The sequence below is a fragment of the Pyrgilauda ruficollis genome, unplaced genomic scaffold (assembly GCF_017590135.1).
Source record: "Pyrgilauda ruficollis isolate IOZ18807 unplaced genomic scaffold, ASM1759013v1 scaffold89, whole genome shotgun sequence".
Lineage (NCBI taxonomy): Eukaryota > Metazoa > Chordata > Aves > Passeriformes > Passeridae > Pyrgilauda > Pyrgilauda ruficollis.
The window spans coordinates 1-19,926 of NW_024530932.1; the positions used below are offsets into that span (position 1 = coordinate 1).

At 38.1% G+C, this 19,926-nt stretch overlaps 1 protein-coding gene across 1 annotated transcript in view; it reads right to left on the reverse strand.

The window, feature by feature from the left end:
* Nucleotides 1-3: 3 nt before the first annotated feature.
* MMRN1 (multimerin 1) overlaps nucleotides 4-19,926 on the reverse strand; it is a gene marked incomplete at its 3' end in the record, with an annotated part of 30,748 nt that continues 10,825 nt past the window's right edge. Inside the window, exons 2-6 of the mRNA XM_041488222.1 lie at nucleotides 17,363-17,482; nucleotides 15,149-15,255; nucleotides 9,775-9,873; nucleotides 6,193-6,366; nucleotides 4-1,635 (exon numbers count right to left, since the gene is read on the reverse strand). Of these exons, the coding sequence (XP_041344156.1) occupies nucleotides 4-1,635; nucleotides 6,193-6,366; nucleotides 9,775-9,873; nucleotides 15,149-15,255; nucleotides 17,363-17,482 (2,132 nt within the window). The remainder of the gene's footprint in view (nucleotides 1,636-6,192; nucleotides 6,367-9,774; nucleotides 9,874-15,148; nucleotides 15,256-17,362; nucleotides 17,483-19,926) is intronic.

A 19,926-nucleotide genomic window follows, 5' to 3' on the forward strand; every position in this document is an offset into this window, starting at 1 on the left:
GAGCAGTCTTGTTCACAAGTGGAATGACATTCGAGAAACGGATGGACTTGGCTTCCAGGGCCTTGATCCTGGAACTCAGTGCCTGGAGCTGAAGTGAGACCACCTGTTCTTTCTCTGTTGAGGCAGCTTTGGGTTTTTTGAGTGAGACACAGTTGTCTGCCAAAAACTTGGAAATTTTTGACTCTACCTTCAGAAGGCGAACCTCATGGTCCTTTGAACCCTCCACAGAGTCAAATAGTTTTTCTTCCAGGCGGCTGATATCTTGTTGCCGCTTTTCCACTTTTGATGATGTATCATTTAAAATTTGGAAAACTCTACTTAAACTGTAGAGGATAGTTTTGTCAGACTCCTCGTAGGGAAGATCAGAAAGAGTTGGTGCTACCTGTGGAGTAATTTTGTATCTCTTGTTATAAAGCAGTGACTGGAGGGATTCATTCAGGTGTTGGAACTGGGGAATAAAGGCCAGGAGGCTGTCCAGTTCCTCAGCTCTGCCACAGCAAACTTCAGTCTTGTTTCTTAGAGCATGTAGCACATCTTTCAGTACATAGTTATCTTGAATAGAATCGATAGCAGTGTTTACTACTATCATGGTCTTGTTTAATCCATCTTCCATTTCCATGAAGCATTCATTAACATGACTCTCAAACAGTTCCTGATAAGCCTGAGATTCATTTTTAAGTCCTTCCTGAGTTTTGGAAAGTTCCTTCATTGCAGAATTCATTCCATTAACAACAAGAGTGAGATTTTCAAGTTTCTCTTTCAATTCTTTAGCTTGGATTTGTTGCTCATAGTCTGAAGTTAGACTAAAAGGTACCCCTTGTTCAATCAAGGGTTGCAGGATCTCCATATCATAGCACAAGTCATTAATTTGCTCATTCATTCTGTCCATCTTATTGCCCAGTGGAAGGAACACATCAGAGAGACTTTTGTTTAGAACACTCACACTTTCTTGGACTGCTGCCAGCTGTGCTTGGAAATCTGTCCTGCTCTCTGACAACATGTCATCACAGACCCCCAGAACAGAGTCCCACTGAATTTCCAGTGCAACACTGAGGTTGCTGATCTTGCTATCTTGCACTCTCAAGTCATCATAGATCTCCAGCACCATCATGCCTTGTCTCTTCACTTTCTCATGCAGTGTGATCATGTACTCTGTAACGTTGTACTCCGTGACTTGATCTGCTGGGGGGAGGTTTTGTCTTGAAGACTGTTCAGCTGATAACAGTTGTTCATGAGCATCTCTCATTTCCGAGAGGCTCTTATTTAAAGACTGATAATAAATTACACTTCTTGACTGTTGGTGCTCCAACTTAACTTCCAAGGACTTCTGCTTTTCTTGTAAAGCTTTCATAGGCTTCTCACAAGTGAGGGCCATTTCCTCTCTCATCTGCACCATATGACTCTTCAGCTCCAGAATGTCCAGCTCTGTTGGCCCACTATCTTTCTCCTGAGCAAATTTATTTTGGGTTTCGTTCAAATGCTTGACTAGTTCTTTTGTATTTTCAAGGTCACCTGACATGCTAGACATAGTCTTGAAAATTTGAGCCATGCTCTCTTGCATTTCACCTTGAAATACTTGAAAGTGTTCTCCAACCACATCTTTGATTAAGTCATTGACACTTCTGGATTTGAGACCTTTGGGGGAAAGGAGAAATATAGAAACAATCAAATCAAGTGTGTTAGTAACATCTAAGGTTTTCCCACAATGTGAGCAAACAGTGCTGCACAGAGGTGAAACACACATCCCTGCCCCAATTTACCCCCATAGAGAGTAAATTGTACTTAAGAAAGTAGAAGATGTTTACAGTTTATATACAGCTATAGTGTTTGAGGATCCATCCTGTTTCTACTGAAATCAGTGGGACTTTTGCTAGTATTTTGAAAAGACAAACTCAAACTCTACACGTAGTACCAGCTTTGACCTCTTGCCTAAGCTGTTTCTGAGCACTGAAAGGGGGAGATCTGTGTGCTTTTGTGGCTTGCTCATAAAAAATGATGTGTGCTTTCTCCACTAGAAAAGTAAGGCAAAAAAAAATCTGCTTTACAAGATTTTGGTCAAGAAATGAAAGCAGAGATTATTACCTTCCTACTGTATTGTATGTGCTAGGTGATGATGCAACACACTATTGTAAGAAAGAAGCAAAATTTAAAAAATAGCCTTATTGAACAGCTAAATTTAGTAACACGACAACTGCTGCAAGATGCAGGCATTTTAAAGGTAGAAACTTTAGGTCTTGCATTCTGCAACTCCTTAAATAGCTCCTAGGAATTCTGATCCTGAAAAGCACTAGGCAGAACTGAATGTGTGAATTCTTCCCCAGTAAACAACATGATAATATGTTTCCCATATAGCCTTAGAGAGGTCAAGACAGGCATAAAAGAGTTCTGCATAACATATTTCAATCAATTAGAGCAGTAGTTCTGCTCTGGTGTGAGAATAGAAGGAATTGTATTAATTTATTCTTCAAAGGTAGCTCCGCTGTCCCACTAAAACACTGAAGCATTCTTTGCACAATTTTCATAAACCCTGTGAACATTTGCAGCCAGACTGTGATATAATGATTCAACTCTTCAACCTCTACAATGCCTCAATGACCACAGGTTCTCTGATTAAAACTGTACTGATAAAGGCAGAAATTATCTGTTCCCTTCTTCCATTTTATTCTCAATTAATTATACAGCATGGAATTTATTTCTTCATCTCTAAAACACTGAGGCATGTCTTCAAAACTTACTTGAAGGCACATTCTCAGCAAGTGCAGTAAAGTATGAGGAAATCAGACCCAAGTTTACTAGCTGAGGAAAGAGTCACATCAGAAATCTAGCATGAAGTTTCCTAAGAATTAAACTCCATCATTGTCACCTGGGGTCCCAAATGTCCCAGCAATTTTACATAAAGTATAATAAACAGCAGTGATAATACTGAAATTACCTTCATTATCTTCCTTTTCACTACCTAAAGAGCAAGTCAATGACTGGACCGATGCCTGTACATGAACATGCACATCTATGTGCACACTGAAATATCTGACAATAAAGGTGTCCTGGCAGCTGAGAGGAAAAACCAAGATATAAACCAAGTTAAAAAACTGACATGTAGAAAAACCATTCCAAGGGATGGTTTAGTCAGGTTACTTGCTAATGCTGAAAAGTGTTCTGTGCTCTAAGAAACACGATGAGCTGTGGAGAAAAATGTAATGGCTGTGGAAAGAACCAAGGTTACTCTAAACCTTCAGTGAGCAATTAATTAAATTTCTTCATCTCAGCAACAAATCTTGATAACAGACCATTCATCTGTGAGAGGCATTCCAGAGGGTCTATACCAACCTTTTCTTTCTGTGACAGCCACGGAGGTGCCAGCCTCACTCTCCAACTGGAATTGCTGGAATAGCAATTCCAGCTCCATGCAGTTGGATAGTGCGTGTAGTATAGAGCTCAGCTCTGGGTTTCAGGTGTTTCCCTGACCAGAGGAGTGTGGAGCCTGCTAAACATGACAGCTTTGGGTTTCTCTCTATCCTGCTTTCTGGCTAGGACAACTGGGTAGCTCATAAGCAAAGTGCAGCAGGGGCTGTGGGAGCACACTTGTGCACGCAAAGACCTGACCCAAACTTGGTGACAATTGGGTATATTGTTAAGCTTGAGCTGCAAATACATGTGTGCACTCATGGATGTAGTTCAGTTTCTCTGTTGCTCATTTTGAAATAGAAAGGTCCAAACTACCTGTGAATGTTAAAGATGTCTTGCACCTTTTATGAGATTATAAATTTTCATTTTAGCTTCCTGGCTGAAAACCAAAGAGTGTAATTACTCTGTGTCAACATATACGCTCTTTGCAGTTTCAATTATTTGAAGAATAATGTGCAAAATAAATTTATGCGCACAGGAGACTGAATTGAGGTTATATATGCATCTGCAAATGACATTTCTGACTTGGAAGTGATTAACACTCCGTTACTGAGTTCATTTTGAAAGGAGTGTACATTTTTATAATTGAGAGGAAAGGTGTGTATTAAATATGGAGTTAGCGGAGGAAGGAAATAATAGCAGGAAGTAAGCAGAGCTTTTTAAATTAAAAAGAGCACAAAGTTATTTTCCCTAAGTAACAAATGGGAACAGCTTCCTGAGTGCGGAAAGCAATTTTTAAAATGCACAACAGGTTTCATTAACTAAACAGAGGAGCATATCAGTTACTCCAGTGAGTGTTGCCCTCTACATCAGCAGATGACATATTCGTGTCACTGAAGTCATAGATTAAACCAAGAATTAAAGACTTTTAAAACTGTATTGAATTGTTTGGCCACAGAATCAGACCTTGCTCCTAACAAACCCTGATACAAAGCTGGGCAGAACATTAGAACTCATGTGATAAGAAAAAAAAAGGTGATGTATGGATGTAAGAAAAGGATCTGGCACCAGAAGAACAAAATGGAAAAGTAGGTGAAGAAGGAAAATGCCTTAATAGCAAAAAGCAACTACAGACTTAACTGTGCTTCAAAAGCAGGTTGCTTCAGGGTGGCAGTAGTACTGGGAAAGTTGTGGTTTGCTTCAGGTGAGCTTCTAAGAGTAATTTTTAGCAAGGTAGAATGTCCAGTACTACAGTGGATAGTATGGAAGATCCTATCAGGTCCTGCTACTTTAGGATACTATTTTGGCATTTGAGTACAACTGACTGATATTTCCTGGACAGAAACTGCAGTTGCCATTTGTCATTACACATAGAAGCCAACAGACACACTAACCTTTTCTTTCTCTCCTCCTTTCTTAATTCCTGCTGTTTACCTATGTAGAAGCCAAGAATAACCTGTGTTGGAATGCTCATAATTAGAGCCAAGGAATGTAGTTGACAGTGTCTTTTTCATTGGTGCTATATCTCCTTGATTAGGAGATAGATTGAGAAGATAAATCAAAATGGAGATCAAAATCAGCTGGAGATTTTTTCTGAGCAGGTATAATATAAAACATTACAGGTAAAGAACAATAAAGGCTTGAAGGGCATTTTCAAAGAAGGCAGGTTTTGACAACAGATTTTAATTAAGACTTAGACCCTGAAATAGTGATAGAGAGTGCAGAAGCAGAAACACAGGATGCTGAAAAACACCTCTTAGACTAGCATGAAAATGACAGCTAGAATGAGTGAAATAGAAAAAAAAGAATGAGGAGAAAGCAGAAGGGAAATGGAAAATACTCAAAGGCAGATTAAATGTGCACCCAAGGGTCAAGAATGCCATCTAGCAATATGTGGAGAGGTGAAAGCAGGCCACTGATCAAGAGATGGAATGAACTTGCATACAAGAGAGCCATCTAGCACATGGCAGGAGCAGCCCAGGAGACAGTGGACTGAAAATACAAGAAATGGCACCCAACTTGGTCAATTTGAAGGAACCACTTATTGTTTTCTTCAGTTTTATCTCAATGTAAGGAACTCCAGAACCACCGTTCTATTTTTAAATAGTAGAAAAGTCCTTGGATTCTGAAGTGTTTGGAGTGTATGGTTTGGAGAATATTCCTGAAAAATGAGAAAAATATTGCACATTGAAGAAATGAAAGTTTCGGTCTGAATCTGCTTGTTAAACAACACTTTGAGATGGGTAACACACAGATCTTGCTGCAGGATTCACCACAAATGGATGCATAATTCTGCTGCTGAGGAGCTGCCCAAGCTCCTGATCTCTAGCTGTGTTTTGCTCATATACTGAACATGAGTACAGGTGTTTATCAAAGATGGCCTAATACAATCAGGGACAAATTATTCAGCACAATGTTTGCTGTATTACAAACACACCCACCACAGAATTCCTCATAGTTTGCCCTGTGTGTGTGAATTATGTATTAAAGAACATTGATTAGACTTGGTAGCAAAACAAATACTACATCCTTTAGCAGCTGCCAGATAAACAAAAACAGACATAAGAATATTTGCAGATACTCTAAGCAAATGAAAATGCCTTGATAGTGTCTTAAGCTACCACGTAGACGACGAAGCACCCAAGAATATAAATTTTTTGTCATTATGAAAACACCATAGCAAATGTTGAAATAAACAAATTCCTCTCTTATGAAATGAAATTTTAAAAATTAGTTCTCCCAACAAGTGTTGAGTAATACAATAGAACAGTCTATGAAGATTTTTAGCCTTTTGTTTTTCCGGCACCTCTAACAGGGTGAGTGATTACATTAATTTATTTTTCTTACCTTTTAGAAAAGACTGGAAGTCTCTGCCCTTATCTTCATTGATTTTGCCTTCCAGAGAAGAAAGCATCTTGCTCACATCATTCATCGCAGCAGCAATGCTGTCAACCTTCTTCTGTAGAAAAGTCAGTTTCATCTCCTGACTGCTAATCTTCTCATTCATTTTTTGAAAAAGTGCTTGGTCAGGAAACAAAATGAGAAAAAACCACCAAAACAAGTATTGTTAAACATTGTTTAGTGAATAAATAAAAGAAGGTATAATTGACTGAGACACATTAGCCAAAAGTGGGGTGAAAATTTTCTGAATGTTTAGTTTTGAGTGAATCATCTTGATTTTTGTCATGTATCATGTATTAGTGAGATTCAGCAGCACAGCAGTTTCTAATTACTGAAGCATATGTAGCCATTATAAAGTATTTATGATTCTACAAGAATCTTCTGAATGGTTAACTTATTTTAATCAACGTAATGCCTTTCTTCCTCTACCTAGCAGCCTACAGGGTATTCAGTTAACTCTCATTTAGTCAATCTCCTTTAACACAATCACAAAAGCATTCATTTTTACTTACCATTTATAACATGATTTCCTGAATTTGCAAGGCTTGTGTCTGAAGGAATACATTTCTTTCCATTGTTAGGGTCAAAATAAAGACTTGTTCAACACAGCAGCAAGGCAGAAAAACAGCTGATAGATAAATTACTTTGGAATAATGATTAGTCTATCATTAAAAATTGAAGCTAGATGGATGCTTTTAAGATAGGTAATGGTGAAGGATACCCCAATGTTGAAAATTCGGACTCCACATGACTTGAGCCAACCATCTGAGTTTGACAGGTGACAGGTATCAAACTTAGTCTGGGATTTTCAGAAGATGCTGATAAAATTAGATGCTCAAATTCCTGGAAGCAAAGCTAGAACATCTCCTTCAATAATTCAGCCTAAATGCATGAATGTTAGGCATACGATATATTATCCAAAATTATCTGGGCTATACTATTACGTAATAAACTGCTATGGATGAGATTCTTTAGCATTGCATACCAATATTTATTAGTGTAATTTTATAGTATTCCTATTGATCTTTTGTCACTTTTCATTACAGCACCAGTGTCTATTCCTATGGGAGCAAACAGTTCTAATCAGAAATCCTGTCAAAGTACAGGGGTCCAAAGTCTCTAAAAACCCCAAGCAAGTTTAGTTACTTAATGGAGAGTAAGGCTCTTTTAGGTTAGGATGTTAGGATCTCCAACTGTGTTCTCTGCCCAAGGTATCTACTTACACAGATACTAAATTGTTTCCAACTCAACCAGCTCGTTTAGACTCTGGCCGTTTTTCTGACTGGCACTGCAAGGACAGCCATTGATAGACCTTTGTGTTCATAATGCATCTTTGTGAGAGACAAACAGGTCTGGACACTTCTGGTTAAATTGTTTCTATGAGAAAGGGATTTGAATTCATTAGCAGCTCCGATGCAGTCATCCAAGCTGATAACTAACCTGTGGGGTGTAATGTTTTTTTTAGCTTGGTTTTTATCAGTTCCCACTGAGGGAGGAAGAGAATGTAGATGAACCTGAAAGCGAGGTTTTGTGCCAGAAAGTGGCGTGGCTGCAAAACGGGAGCTGAAAGCAGAATTTGGCTTGTAGAGCCATAGCAGGTGCTGATGCAATGACAGACCACAGCAGTCAGGCCTGGCCCCAGGCCGTGTTTGCAGGGTTGACAGCCATAACAGGTATCTCTCTTTCTAGACTGACCTAATTTGATTTAAAAATGAATGAAAAGCAATTAACATGGAGGTTAGAGATTCCAGTTTCAGATTTATTTCTCAGACCATAATTCCTAATAACAGAAGTGGCATGTCTCAGTCCTCTATTGATCAAACTCACTTTTTCATAATAGGCCCTGTCTGCTTTACTCAACATCCTCCTCCCTCCAGCCCCAAGAGACTTGGTTGCTCACACAGTATCACCAAATCACAGCAGCCTAACTCCCTTTCAAAAATACCCCTCTATATCTCCACACCAGATTCCATCTTTCCCTCTTTTTCCTCCTGTCTATTAAGATTTAAAGTAAAGCCACATACATGCATATAAGCACATACATTTGTAAAATCTCCATAAAACTCTCTGGAAATCTTAATTATGACACCTTGTTCTCTCAGCAAGCATTACAGCCCACAAGAAGGTATGTAAAATTGCAAAACACAAACCTGAGAATATAACCTGACTTATTTATTTGCTTCAGGAGAATGTTTCTGGATATAGGCCAATAGGTGAGTGACAACACCACAGCATGGAACAGACAATGGTTATACAAAAAAGCCAGTGTAGAGAAAAACAAGACAAGAATCAATAGATTCAAAAGAAAAGGAAGGTAGTAACAAAGTTCAAAGAATATACTTCCATTCAAAACTCCTTCACATCATGGCCATTTTTTGGTTCCTCATCAGGAAAAGTACATTTTTCAAGTAGAGAAGGGCCACGAGTTGAGACCAGGCACATGTAGCCAAAGTCACATGCTGCCTCCAAAAATCATCAACATGGCAGGATTTCTCCAAGACCAAAGCTGCCATCAGCTAGGACTCTGGCTGCCCTTGGAGCCCCAAATTCCACCTCTGACCTGACCCTGAGACACTGGGAGAATGGGGTTTAATCCCCATGGAAAATGGCCACCATTCATGTCGCAGCATGTGTAGGCAACAGTGTGGTGCCTCCTCCTAAAATGGCAAACATCACAGAATTTCTCCCAAACAGAGCTTCCAGCAATTAGCAACCAAAACATGGAGAAGCTTTTCACAAAGCAGTCATCTAACATAGTTTCTCAATATAGATCACTATTGAATAAATCTTTTTTGTTATGGACCAGCTCTTACAATTCTCATTTTTCTGTACATACTTGTGCAAGACAACACTGATGTTGTATTCCAAAAACATAATATCCAGATTATATAAAGTAAACATAATAATGAGCAAGTGCATAAGGTAATAAGAAATACTCTCAAGCCTCTCTGGTATAAATGTTTAAACTCTCACTTTCTTTCTTAGTTATTTGATCATCCTAGACATAAGTAGCTTAAAACACACCTGAGCTGCCCTTGTTAAGGCTTCAAACATCTTGGTACTGATTTTGAATAAAGAACAAATTTTTGTAAGAAAATACATAGCAATAATCATGTATTCAGAAAATCAATAACTTCATTACATTTTCTTCTGTGTGCAATGCTGGTCTATGCTACTCCTATATTTGGGCTGGGGTTTTTTTCTTTGTTTTTTGGTTTAATTTTATTTTTTTTTCCCCTGCTGTTAATTAATAGATTGTATTCAATAACATAATAGTTTAAATATTGCTATACCAAATACTTTACTTGTTTTAATTTAGGCACAAAACCTCCTGAAATTTCTAACCCGCTGGTACATTTAAATTCAGTATCTTCTGCCCATCTTTATCAGAAGAGCAAACCACTGCACCATGACCGATAGAAATTGGCATTGCATTCAGGTCCCTTCAGCAGGCAGAGATTTTCCTGAAATTGTTTTTGCAGTGATCTCAGTGACTGGGTAGAGGTGAGAGCAATTTTAACAACTGACCTGGCCCACTGGGGTCCTGCAGAGCTCCTGGTGTCCTCTCACTGGCAGTTCTGCTGCTTTCAGCCTGGGTGCTGTGTATAACTGATTGCTGTTCTTGAGCTAGACAAGGGAGAAAAAGGAAAGTAAAGAATGTGAGAGAGCCACAGAACATGATAATTGGGATCATTGCACAACAGTTTTTTTCTTTCTTTATTCTGTACCAAAGCCTGACCATTGCAGTGACTCTTATCTGCTTCACGTAGTGTGGGAACACATTTCTGAAGATGGTGACTGGCTTTATAAAAGACTTCCCAAGAACGGCAGGGACTGGTGTTAATATAAAAATGTCAAAATTTGCTTTATAGTGAACATGGGCAATTTTTAAATGGCATGGGCAAAAAATTCTAGAGGAATATTTTAGAACTATATAAAACAGCAGTATAAAGACAATACAGAGATTATCAACTGTAAAATTAATTAGGGATTTTTAATGATTGCAAAATTAACCAGGTTTGTTGAAACTGATTTTTGGGTTGGGTTCTTTTGGTTTGTTTTTGGTTTTTTTTTGTTTTTTTTTTTGTTTTTTTTACAGCTTACACAGATCTTCAACCATGGAAATCTTACTGCTAAAGGCAATGGTGATACTACATTTTTGCAGCACCTAAAAAATAAGAACGATTTCAAAACGTAATCAAATTCTAAGTTCCAACAAATGTCATCTGACATTTATGACTGGTATACATATAAAAAACTTCACAAAGGTGGCAATTTTATAAACATTTTCTCTGGTGATGGCAGATGGGATTATCTGTTATTTTACATTTCAGCCTAAAAGATCCGAAAGTTGCAAATATCTGGACTAACATTATTAATTCAATATCACAGCTGTAGAAACTGAGGTCCACAAAGTTAAGCACCTCCACTCACAAAAAGCAATGAACTGATCAGATAGCTGGGAACAGAACTGAAACTTCCATATTCCTGACATACATTCTCTAGCCATCAGGCTTATTGATGTTGTTTTACTTTACTTTTTTGAAAAACAAAATATGTACAAATAAGGTAATAAATTTACTAGTGTAAATTAATACCCATTTTTATATACTTGCTCAGTTTGTGGAACATTTTGAAGTCAATGTTCCAGGAGGAGCATATCTAAGGAATGCCACTTATGTGGCACTAATGTGATTTCCAGTCTTTAGTACAGTACAAGCAGAATAACTTGGGTATGGTGACATTATTTTGCACTTCAAATATTAAAATCTAGTTTAGCCATAATGCGAGTTTCCAGGGAAACAGATTAAAATGCGGGGTCAAGAAATTCCATGTGTCACATAACATTTGAAGATAAATAGACTGCAATTAGGACAATATAAGGTGTTTAAGTTGTAAATTAAGGGTGTTGTAAAAATTAGGCTAGAAACTCAGAGGAAATTATCATATGGACCAATAGTTGGATATAATCTTTTCAAATTGCCTGATGAGAAATACAAAATCCTCAAATGGTTATAATTTTAACAGCTTCCTTTATCTTTCTGTGGCATGGTTTTTGACAGAAGCTAAATTCTTGCAGTCAGCCCAACTCATTATACAGGATTTATTAGGTGGTGCTGTGGTGATACAATCTATGACAAGGGAGTCAGTTACTTGCCTGTGATAAAGACCAGCTGATCAATGTCTTTTTATTCTTTTATTTACTGGTCTTTCCATTGCTCTAAATGCATTCACTGACACTGTTGGTGCTACAGATGCCCATTTTTTAATATATATATACTATCCACCTCATTTTTCATCCTCCCTAGTAAATAAATTGCCCCACATTGTAGAATACCCAAACCCTCACAGTTTTATTCACTCTTAAAGTTCCAAGGATACATATTTCTCCCTGTGTGCTTGTTTTACTAATGCTTTGTCGGGGTCCGCTGTTATGTGTCTCTGCCCCGACACGGGGAAAGGTGGTTCTGGGCGGCCGCGATCGCATTTAAAATTGTTCAGGTAACATAATGGCTGTGAGACCAAGCACATAGCATCTCAGTCAGAGCAAGCCAGCCATGGAGCGAGGCCAAAGTGCACTGCAGAGCCTCTGACAGCAGCAAGGGCTGGAGCCAGCGATGCATACACACACACACACACACCAACCTCACAAACAGACAGTCACAAATTGTGTACGTATCTCATTTCACCACCCTACAGGAAAGGTACCTGGCAAGTAGCATTAGAAACTCAGGCTTTTCATTTGTGAAACAAATTCAGAGGAGTCACTGGCAATATAACTTCTCCTGCATCATTCTTCCAGCAGGGCTCAGGCCTTTTCCAAAGGAATCACTCCAAGACATCATATGGTGATTACATTTATGTGCCCCTTATTCCCACAGCTGAGATTTCCCATTGTAGATGCTGGATAACAGCAGGTGTGATGGGAGCACCAGACCAAAAACCTAATACTCATACTCTTTAGGGTAGAAATAGCCATCAAATGACTTACATTTGAGACCTTTTAAAAATTAGATATGCCATGCTCAGTTTAAACAAAAAAAAAAAGTTCGAATGAGACAGCTAGACCCACCTTAGAGGTGCCACTTGCAATAACAAAGCACCACAAACAAAAAAAATACGAAATCCTGAGCAATGAGCCCTTCCAGTTGTATCAGAAAAACAGGAAATGCATACAGAAATTTAACATTAGGTGTCTATCATCCAATATATTGGCCTAGATGTATAAGTTATTGTCCCATGTATTTTTAAACACAGCACTCAAAATGATTTCATGGAATATTAAAAAAAAAAAAAAAAAAAAAAAAAAAAAAAAAAAAAAAAATTGCGTCTTTTTGACTCAATATATCTTTGATGAAGCAGGAGTTCTGAAGGGGTTTCCCAGAGCGGGGGATTTAGTAGTTTCCTCCCGTTCCCTCTGTTTCAAGGCGAATTCCCACCTTTTCTGCGTGCCACTCGCCGCACGCAGAGGATGGGACATCGTACGGCCATCTGCTGGAAAAATGGCATCACTGCCACTCGAAGGAATTCCCCTGCTGATAGTGGCTGTGGCAGAGCCGGCTGCTGCCTCTAAACCATTTAATTTGGTGTTCCGAATGTGCATGGGGGAACTGGGATTTCATTACTACACACACACAAAGTTAAAATAAAGCTCTGTCTAGTAAAAGCGACGCCATGAAGTTTGCAACTCCGAGTTTAAGTGTCCTTTTGTTTTAGTGGTTTTGCTCTCAATTAAACATTTGATATTCTCAGGTCAAAATGATGATGCTTTAACTGTTCAATCGTCCATATTGACTTGTCTTGTTAGCCTTCTAAAAATGACGCCTACGTTTTTTTCATTCTTACAAACTTTCTTTTAAAATTGCATTGTCCATACTGGAATAGGATCCATGTCTTAGCCAACAAGGGAGGTAGGGTTAGAAACAGTGATCTGAACACATCACTTCCATCTCTCTCATTACCACACTACCTTGAGAAGAATCTGTAGCCAAGCAGTTCCAACAGGGCCAGCCCCTTAAGGCTTTCAGATGTCTGGTAATAGCTATCAGGTGGTGGTGCTAAGTGGTTTTTCCTGCCTAGACTATCAGACTGAAATAGTCACATATGACTTCACTCTGAGAGAGAAGTTAAACCAGAAGGCATTTGAAATCAGCTTTTGCTACAAGCAATCCACATCACACTAACAACGCCTTTCCAGGATCCAAAGGATTGTCAGAACACCCCAGTTCCCTTGGCACAGAAACCCTTCAGAAACAATTCTGTTGTTGAACAACAGCGAGGCCAAGTGGGAGGCTCAGTGACTCAGAGAGCCCCACTCAGCACTTTCAGTGACTCTCCCCTGCTGTCTTGGAGCGCAGGAAGACAAGGCTATTGGGCTCCCAGCTGTTCAAGTTCATTAGCCCACGTCCCTTCATGGGAATTGAATAATACAGGCAGGCTTGTGCTGGTGGTCTGCTCCTCATGGGAGGCAGGATTCCAGAAGCAAGGAAGAAAAGCTTCTCTGACATAACATCTTTCATCCCAATCTCTTTAAGCACTTCTACAAGCATTAATTAATTAAATATCCCAGTGCCCCTGTGAGATAAGTGTCATCTCAATTTTCTAGATGGGTAAACTTGGTTATGCAGATTATAAGAGGCTTCCCCAAGTTATTCAGCAAGCCAGAAGAGGTTTGAAAATAGAATCCAGGAGATGTAACACCTGCCACTCTAACACTTCACAGAACTTCCCTTTATTCTTACTTTTTACACAGATGCCACTACGAATTGAGTTATACAGATTTTCTTCCTGGTCAGTGTTTGCCTGTTGTTTTGATGCCACTTCAATTTTGTCAACTGTGACATCCCCCTTCAATGCTACCCTTTACATTTTTTAAAATATATTTTTGTTAATGTTTGCTCTTTTCTGAAGGGAAATATTTAAAACACTTGATCCATGCTCACTGAAGAGCCTTGCTGACCAACTGTGCTCTGTCTGTTAATGTCTGACTCCACAGTGCAGTGCAGAGGAGAATTTTGTGCCTGCCAACATTCTGGCTCTTTGGCACTGAAATTTCCCTCCTGGATGTGAACAATAGTGATTTTTCTTCATTCCTCTACATTAATTTTTAATCACAGCCCTTTACCTCTGCTGATTGAATTCCCTATCATATCTAATAGCCTTTCTTGCAATATTCATTAATTTAAAACCTGTATGCTGATGCCACATCTAATATTTCAAGGACTGCTTGCTTAAGGCCAGCAGCAAAGAAAGAGCTTTTATACAGATGTAAAATTACAATCTGATGCCACATGTTTGACGACCAGGACAGAGGTAAAAGGCTATTCTGTCAAAAAGGACACAATTATACAGGGATCATGTGTAATACCTAGAAAAATTCAGTCACTGTTGAAATGAACAGCAGAAGAACTACAAAATTCAGAGAAGTAAAAAAAAAAAAAAATGATACATTATTTTATCACAAGCAAAATATATTCTTAGAGCCTGAAACCAAAAGGCAAAAGAGTAGCACTGCTGTAGAGGAATATTACAGCAAGTATTCAATAGAGGACCTGGCTTTAATTCCCCCAGCACTGCAATTCTCAATAACTAAAAGGTCAAAAGTAGAGACTCACTAAATGCAAACTCCATATTTTAGCAAAATGAAATATGGCTGGAGATTTTATGAGCTTTGTTTAGAGTGGAAGAGGGGAAAAGACATTCTGCTTAGATACTCTGGAAATTCACGTGCAGAGAAGAGTCAACATACCAAAGCAATTTTTCTTACTGTGCATTTTTTCTTGTTTTGAATTTAACAGAAAGCACTGCATTTGTTTTCAACAGAGCCATTTGCTCACAGGTCACATTTGCATTGTTTTCTTTTGCTGAAGTGAATAGCTCAGACCCTTACAAGTCCACTCACCTTTGGGTTGGCAGTTTTGCCCACTGTACCCAGGACAGCACTTCCACTCCAGCGATGTCACTATTTTATGTTTGATTCTGTAAGCCTGGTGTGTTGTTGTCTGGGACCTGTGAAATGAGAACAATTTAAATCTGCTTTAGGTAACCAAAGAGGAGCTGTAAGATACCTGCATAACTTCATTACATTATCTCACTTGTCATATCCTTTTATTACTTCTTGAAATTCAAAGTGAATTCTAACCAGGGTTTGGTGTTTCATTAGTAATCACAGCTTTAATACTGCAACCTTCAGATTATCTGCATGAATTTTAAAGAAACCTGATGTCTATTTAGATTTCTTCTCAGAATATCTCACTCAGTATTCAAATACTGCAGTCTTTTATGGAAGACATTACAATTAATAGCTACTAAACTGAAGAAAGGGAGCCAAAACCACGATTTTCATGTACCACTTTTCTTTGAAATCGGTGGAAAAATGCATTCACAATAAATTTACACCACATCAGCACACATTTAGTGCACACTGAAAACCCTCCCTTCTAATTATTTTAAACAAGGTTATACAAACATTAATCCAATAAAGTGTGAAAAATTCCACTCTGAATTTCAGGGAAAGGAAGGCCTTTCTATGTAATTGTGAGGCCTCAGTTATTACTTTTACTGTATGAAACTGCAGAGAAAGCAGCAATTTTATTTCTGTCTTCCAACAGATTGTACATGTCCTGGCTGCCCCATCACTTCTCCTAGGTTTCTTAACTTCACAGAGAAATCAGTGGGCCTACAGAATAAACTACAGCAACTCTCCTTGCCCTTTTAAGATGTTAAATACAAAGTTCAAATAAAAATAATGTCACATGTTGTTACTAGTTATAAGCACTAACACGAAGAACACCTAAAATCTCAGAAAATATGATGATAAAACAGTTACTGAATTGTTTTGTACACACAATCCCTGTATAAATCATTCCAGAAAGAGACAAATTTAAAGGCTGTCAGACCAAAAAAATATCCTCCCAACGCATTAAAAAATTCCGCTGTATTTTATACTCCAGTTAATGTTGTCCCCCCTTCCCAAGGGATGTAATATTTTATATATTAAAATTCTCATAGCAGCTGGCAGAAGCTTTGCATGTGTCCCCAGCCAGCTTTGGCTTTAAGAAATGAGTTTTTCAGTGGCAAGAACTAATAAAGATTAAGGTGATCTGAATTCAAGAGAGTTCCTGGTTATTTTGCTGTATGGATGGTCTTATGATAAAAACCACTTTATTCTATATTAGCATAATCCATTCCTAAAACCACTCATAAAAATGAAGTGTCCATGAAAGGAATTAATCAGGAATAGCAATTTCAAAAATAACCCACTTAAAAAAATTCCACATAAACGAGTCTCAGGAATTTATGTAGTAGAGCCTTATTTATAGGAGCAGCACAAGGACTTAAAGCAAATGAAATACAAAAAAAAAAACTAAACCAAAATAACAAAATTGGCAACATTTCAACCACAGGGTCCACTCCACACTTTTGTCATGCAGTCAACTGCATTTCAGAGCCACCAAATGCAAAGGAAGCTCTATTCCCAGTTTCAACTCAAAGCTTTAAATGTGTTCTGCCATACCATCTAGAGGACAATTCTCAGAACAGCCAAACTGACTTTTAAGAGGCTTTTAAAATTTGTCAAGGGAAAAATACATTACAATCTCCATTTTGCTGGTGCTGTTTCATTTTGCCATTTTCCAAATTCATGCATGAAAATCCAATTTCACTTATGACTGAAATCTAACATTTAGAGAACACAATGAGGCACCCAAACCACAAAGGACAACCTGAATGCTTAACAGAGGTATTATTTACAAGTTCCATCCAGGCCAATTACTTGTCTAGGTTCACTGCCTGACTAAAGCTGTGCCAGAAATAAGCATTAAACAGAGAGATCACAACAAAAATATTTATGCCTCTCAGGGGAAGCCTTTTGCTTCAACAGAGCACAAGCCTGGAAAACTGCACAGAAAGGATTTTCTTCCCTGCATATGCTTTAAAGCTTTGTACTTGTGCACCTCTCTTTGACTCGAAGACTTTGAACTGACAGGAGGGTGCCAGAGTGAAGGCATGCTCCCTCTTATTTCTCTTTTAATTTTTCAAGTTATAGTTATATTTATGGTATATTTGGTTGTAATTAAAGTACTTGCAAATAGTCTTTCTCCTCAGATCTCCATACCTCTGCGCACAGGATCCAATTTGCCAAGTGCAAGGCTTTGCTCTGCCTGATGAGAAGGTTTCTAGGTTATCCACCACAACTGTAGGAATGAGTCTGGTATGGACATAAGCACACCAGTTTCTGTAAAATAGAGAAGGTAAAATGATTAAAAGTACAAATAACATTTTCCACTGTAGGATATATGATACTTAATTGTGAAAGTTAAACCCATAATTTACAAATATGAGTAAGTTACAAAAATTAACTTTGTTTCACTCAAACTGCCAGTGTTGTCTTGGGCAATTACTTAGTCTTTGTGCTTCAGCAAAGAAAACAAATAATCATTTCTCCATCTCTACATACATTCATATTGCAAATCTGTATTTTAATTTGAAAACATCTGTGGAGCTCCAAGAACAAAGAAGCTCTCCTAGACTGCAGTAATAACAGGTCTTAAAATACACCTACTTTCCAGACTACAGAAACTGTTTATCCAAAATTCAAAGCATTTTTCAGTGAGGTTTTTAATCATCCACAGATTTCACTTTATGGACAGTCTTTCTAGTATTTCTCCCTTGGGCCAGCAACACCATGAGTACAGGTTGGCTTTGTTTTCCAGTGCGCTGTGAGGTCAAAGCCACACACAGCAAACACATGCCAGGGCTCCATGCTTCCTTGTGCCCCTGGATGCCCATCCAGAGAAGGCAATCACTTACAAAATGATCAAACTCTAGATCACTGCAGCACAGGGGGCCAAAGCTGGTGAGTGCAAGAGGTGGTTTGCTGGGTTTTCTTTTTTGAAAAAGTTTCTAAGGAGGTTGTGAGCAAATACAAACTGTTAAATCAGATTTTGAAACTTGGCTACAGTAAAAGCTACAGTAGAGAATAGAATTAAGTCAAAATTATAATGTGAATAATGGCTCAGGACAGGGAAATGGCTTTGTACAGGGAAATTATGCCACAGAGATATATTGGTATTCCTCGAATCAGAAGCAGGTAGATAAATGTGTGATTTTTAGAGGCTTTTGGCAAGGTCACTCACCAAAAGATATTAGGGGGTGGGGGGGAAGCAATCTATTACATAGTACAAAGACAGATCCTGTTATAAATAACTAAGGCATTAAATCAGAGAGATGAAAGACTAGTTTGCTTCTTCAAGAAACAGTTTATCAACACAATCCCACATTAATCTGTAATAGGCACTATATTAATTAACTAGGAGGGAATTAAGTAAATAGGGGGATGGCAGGGTTATACAGAATTTTACAAAATCATTTTGTGCAGAAAAAAACCATCAACTTGAAGAATTGCAGTAGTCTCATGATACTGAATTTCCAGCTAAGTAGGCATCAGGAAAGGGTCTTGTAATGCAGAATCAGTCACAAAGACAGGCTTATAGAGACAGTATCACTACCTACAGTAACTTTTATCAGAGGAAAAGATAATCTTGGAGTCATTGTCTGAATTGACCAATTTATTGGTTTGCCTTAACTAAGCTAGGTAATCAAATACTTGAAATTATTAGGGAAGGACTAAAGAACAAACAGGAATCACCACTGTTTCAGTATATCAGCTCCCTGTTGCTGTGTATGAGTTTATGGCCACTTTGAACAGAGAACTCAGGTTTGGTCTCACACCCTAAAGATAAGTGGAAAAAAAGAAAAATAGAAGAGCAGGAGGTATATGAAGTCATGGCATTAATTATTCAGTTAGTCTTGTTATGATAAATGGACATGAAAACAAAACAGGTTCAGAACTAAAGAAGACAAAAATGTGCTGAATTTAGAAGATAAAAGGGGTCTTAAAAAGCAGTAAAACTATTTCCTAAAACTTCTTCATTAAAAAAAAACCCATGCCATTAGGGTATTATCAGTTTGATTTTTTAACAATCATTAAGTTGCAACATTAATCTTTGTCTCAGGAACCCTCCCAGATGGAGACTGGAAAGCATCTTGAATAAAGTATTATTGTGCTTCTGCTGGTGGAACAAATGCCTATTTGGCCTAGTACTGAATTTTTTCTTTCATCTTTAACTTAGTGCAGCCTTTCTCAGAATCATGTTATTCCCTTGTCCATGCTGAAACCTATTTAATTTTTGACTTGGCGAGTTAGTGACTAGACATTGTTGGACTAGACACAGTTGTAGGACTGGTGGAGCTGCAAGAACTTCCAAACAGTATTTGCATATGAGAACTTAAAGTTCATCTGTGTTGTGTTTTGCTGCTAACATTTTCTTCTAGTTGTAGTAGTTCTTCTCATGATTCATTAATATATATTTATATTTTTACTCCAGATATCATACCTTGTTATGGGCTCCTTAGAGTGGAAATCAAAATACAATTAAGACCAGATTAGTTCCATTTACTTAAGTGGCATTAGTACAGATTTACAGTGTTTCAAACATGAAAAACAGCACAAAACACAAAATAGTACCAGCATCTATCCTTAAGTGATTGCTTTTGTCTACTGAGATCCTACCAGTGTATTCACATTAAGCTCAGTAGTGCTGTACTTGGAAAATGATTCCTGAGAAAAAAAGCAGGATAAGCCAGAAAGATGCTAAAACTAACAGATTTAATCTCACA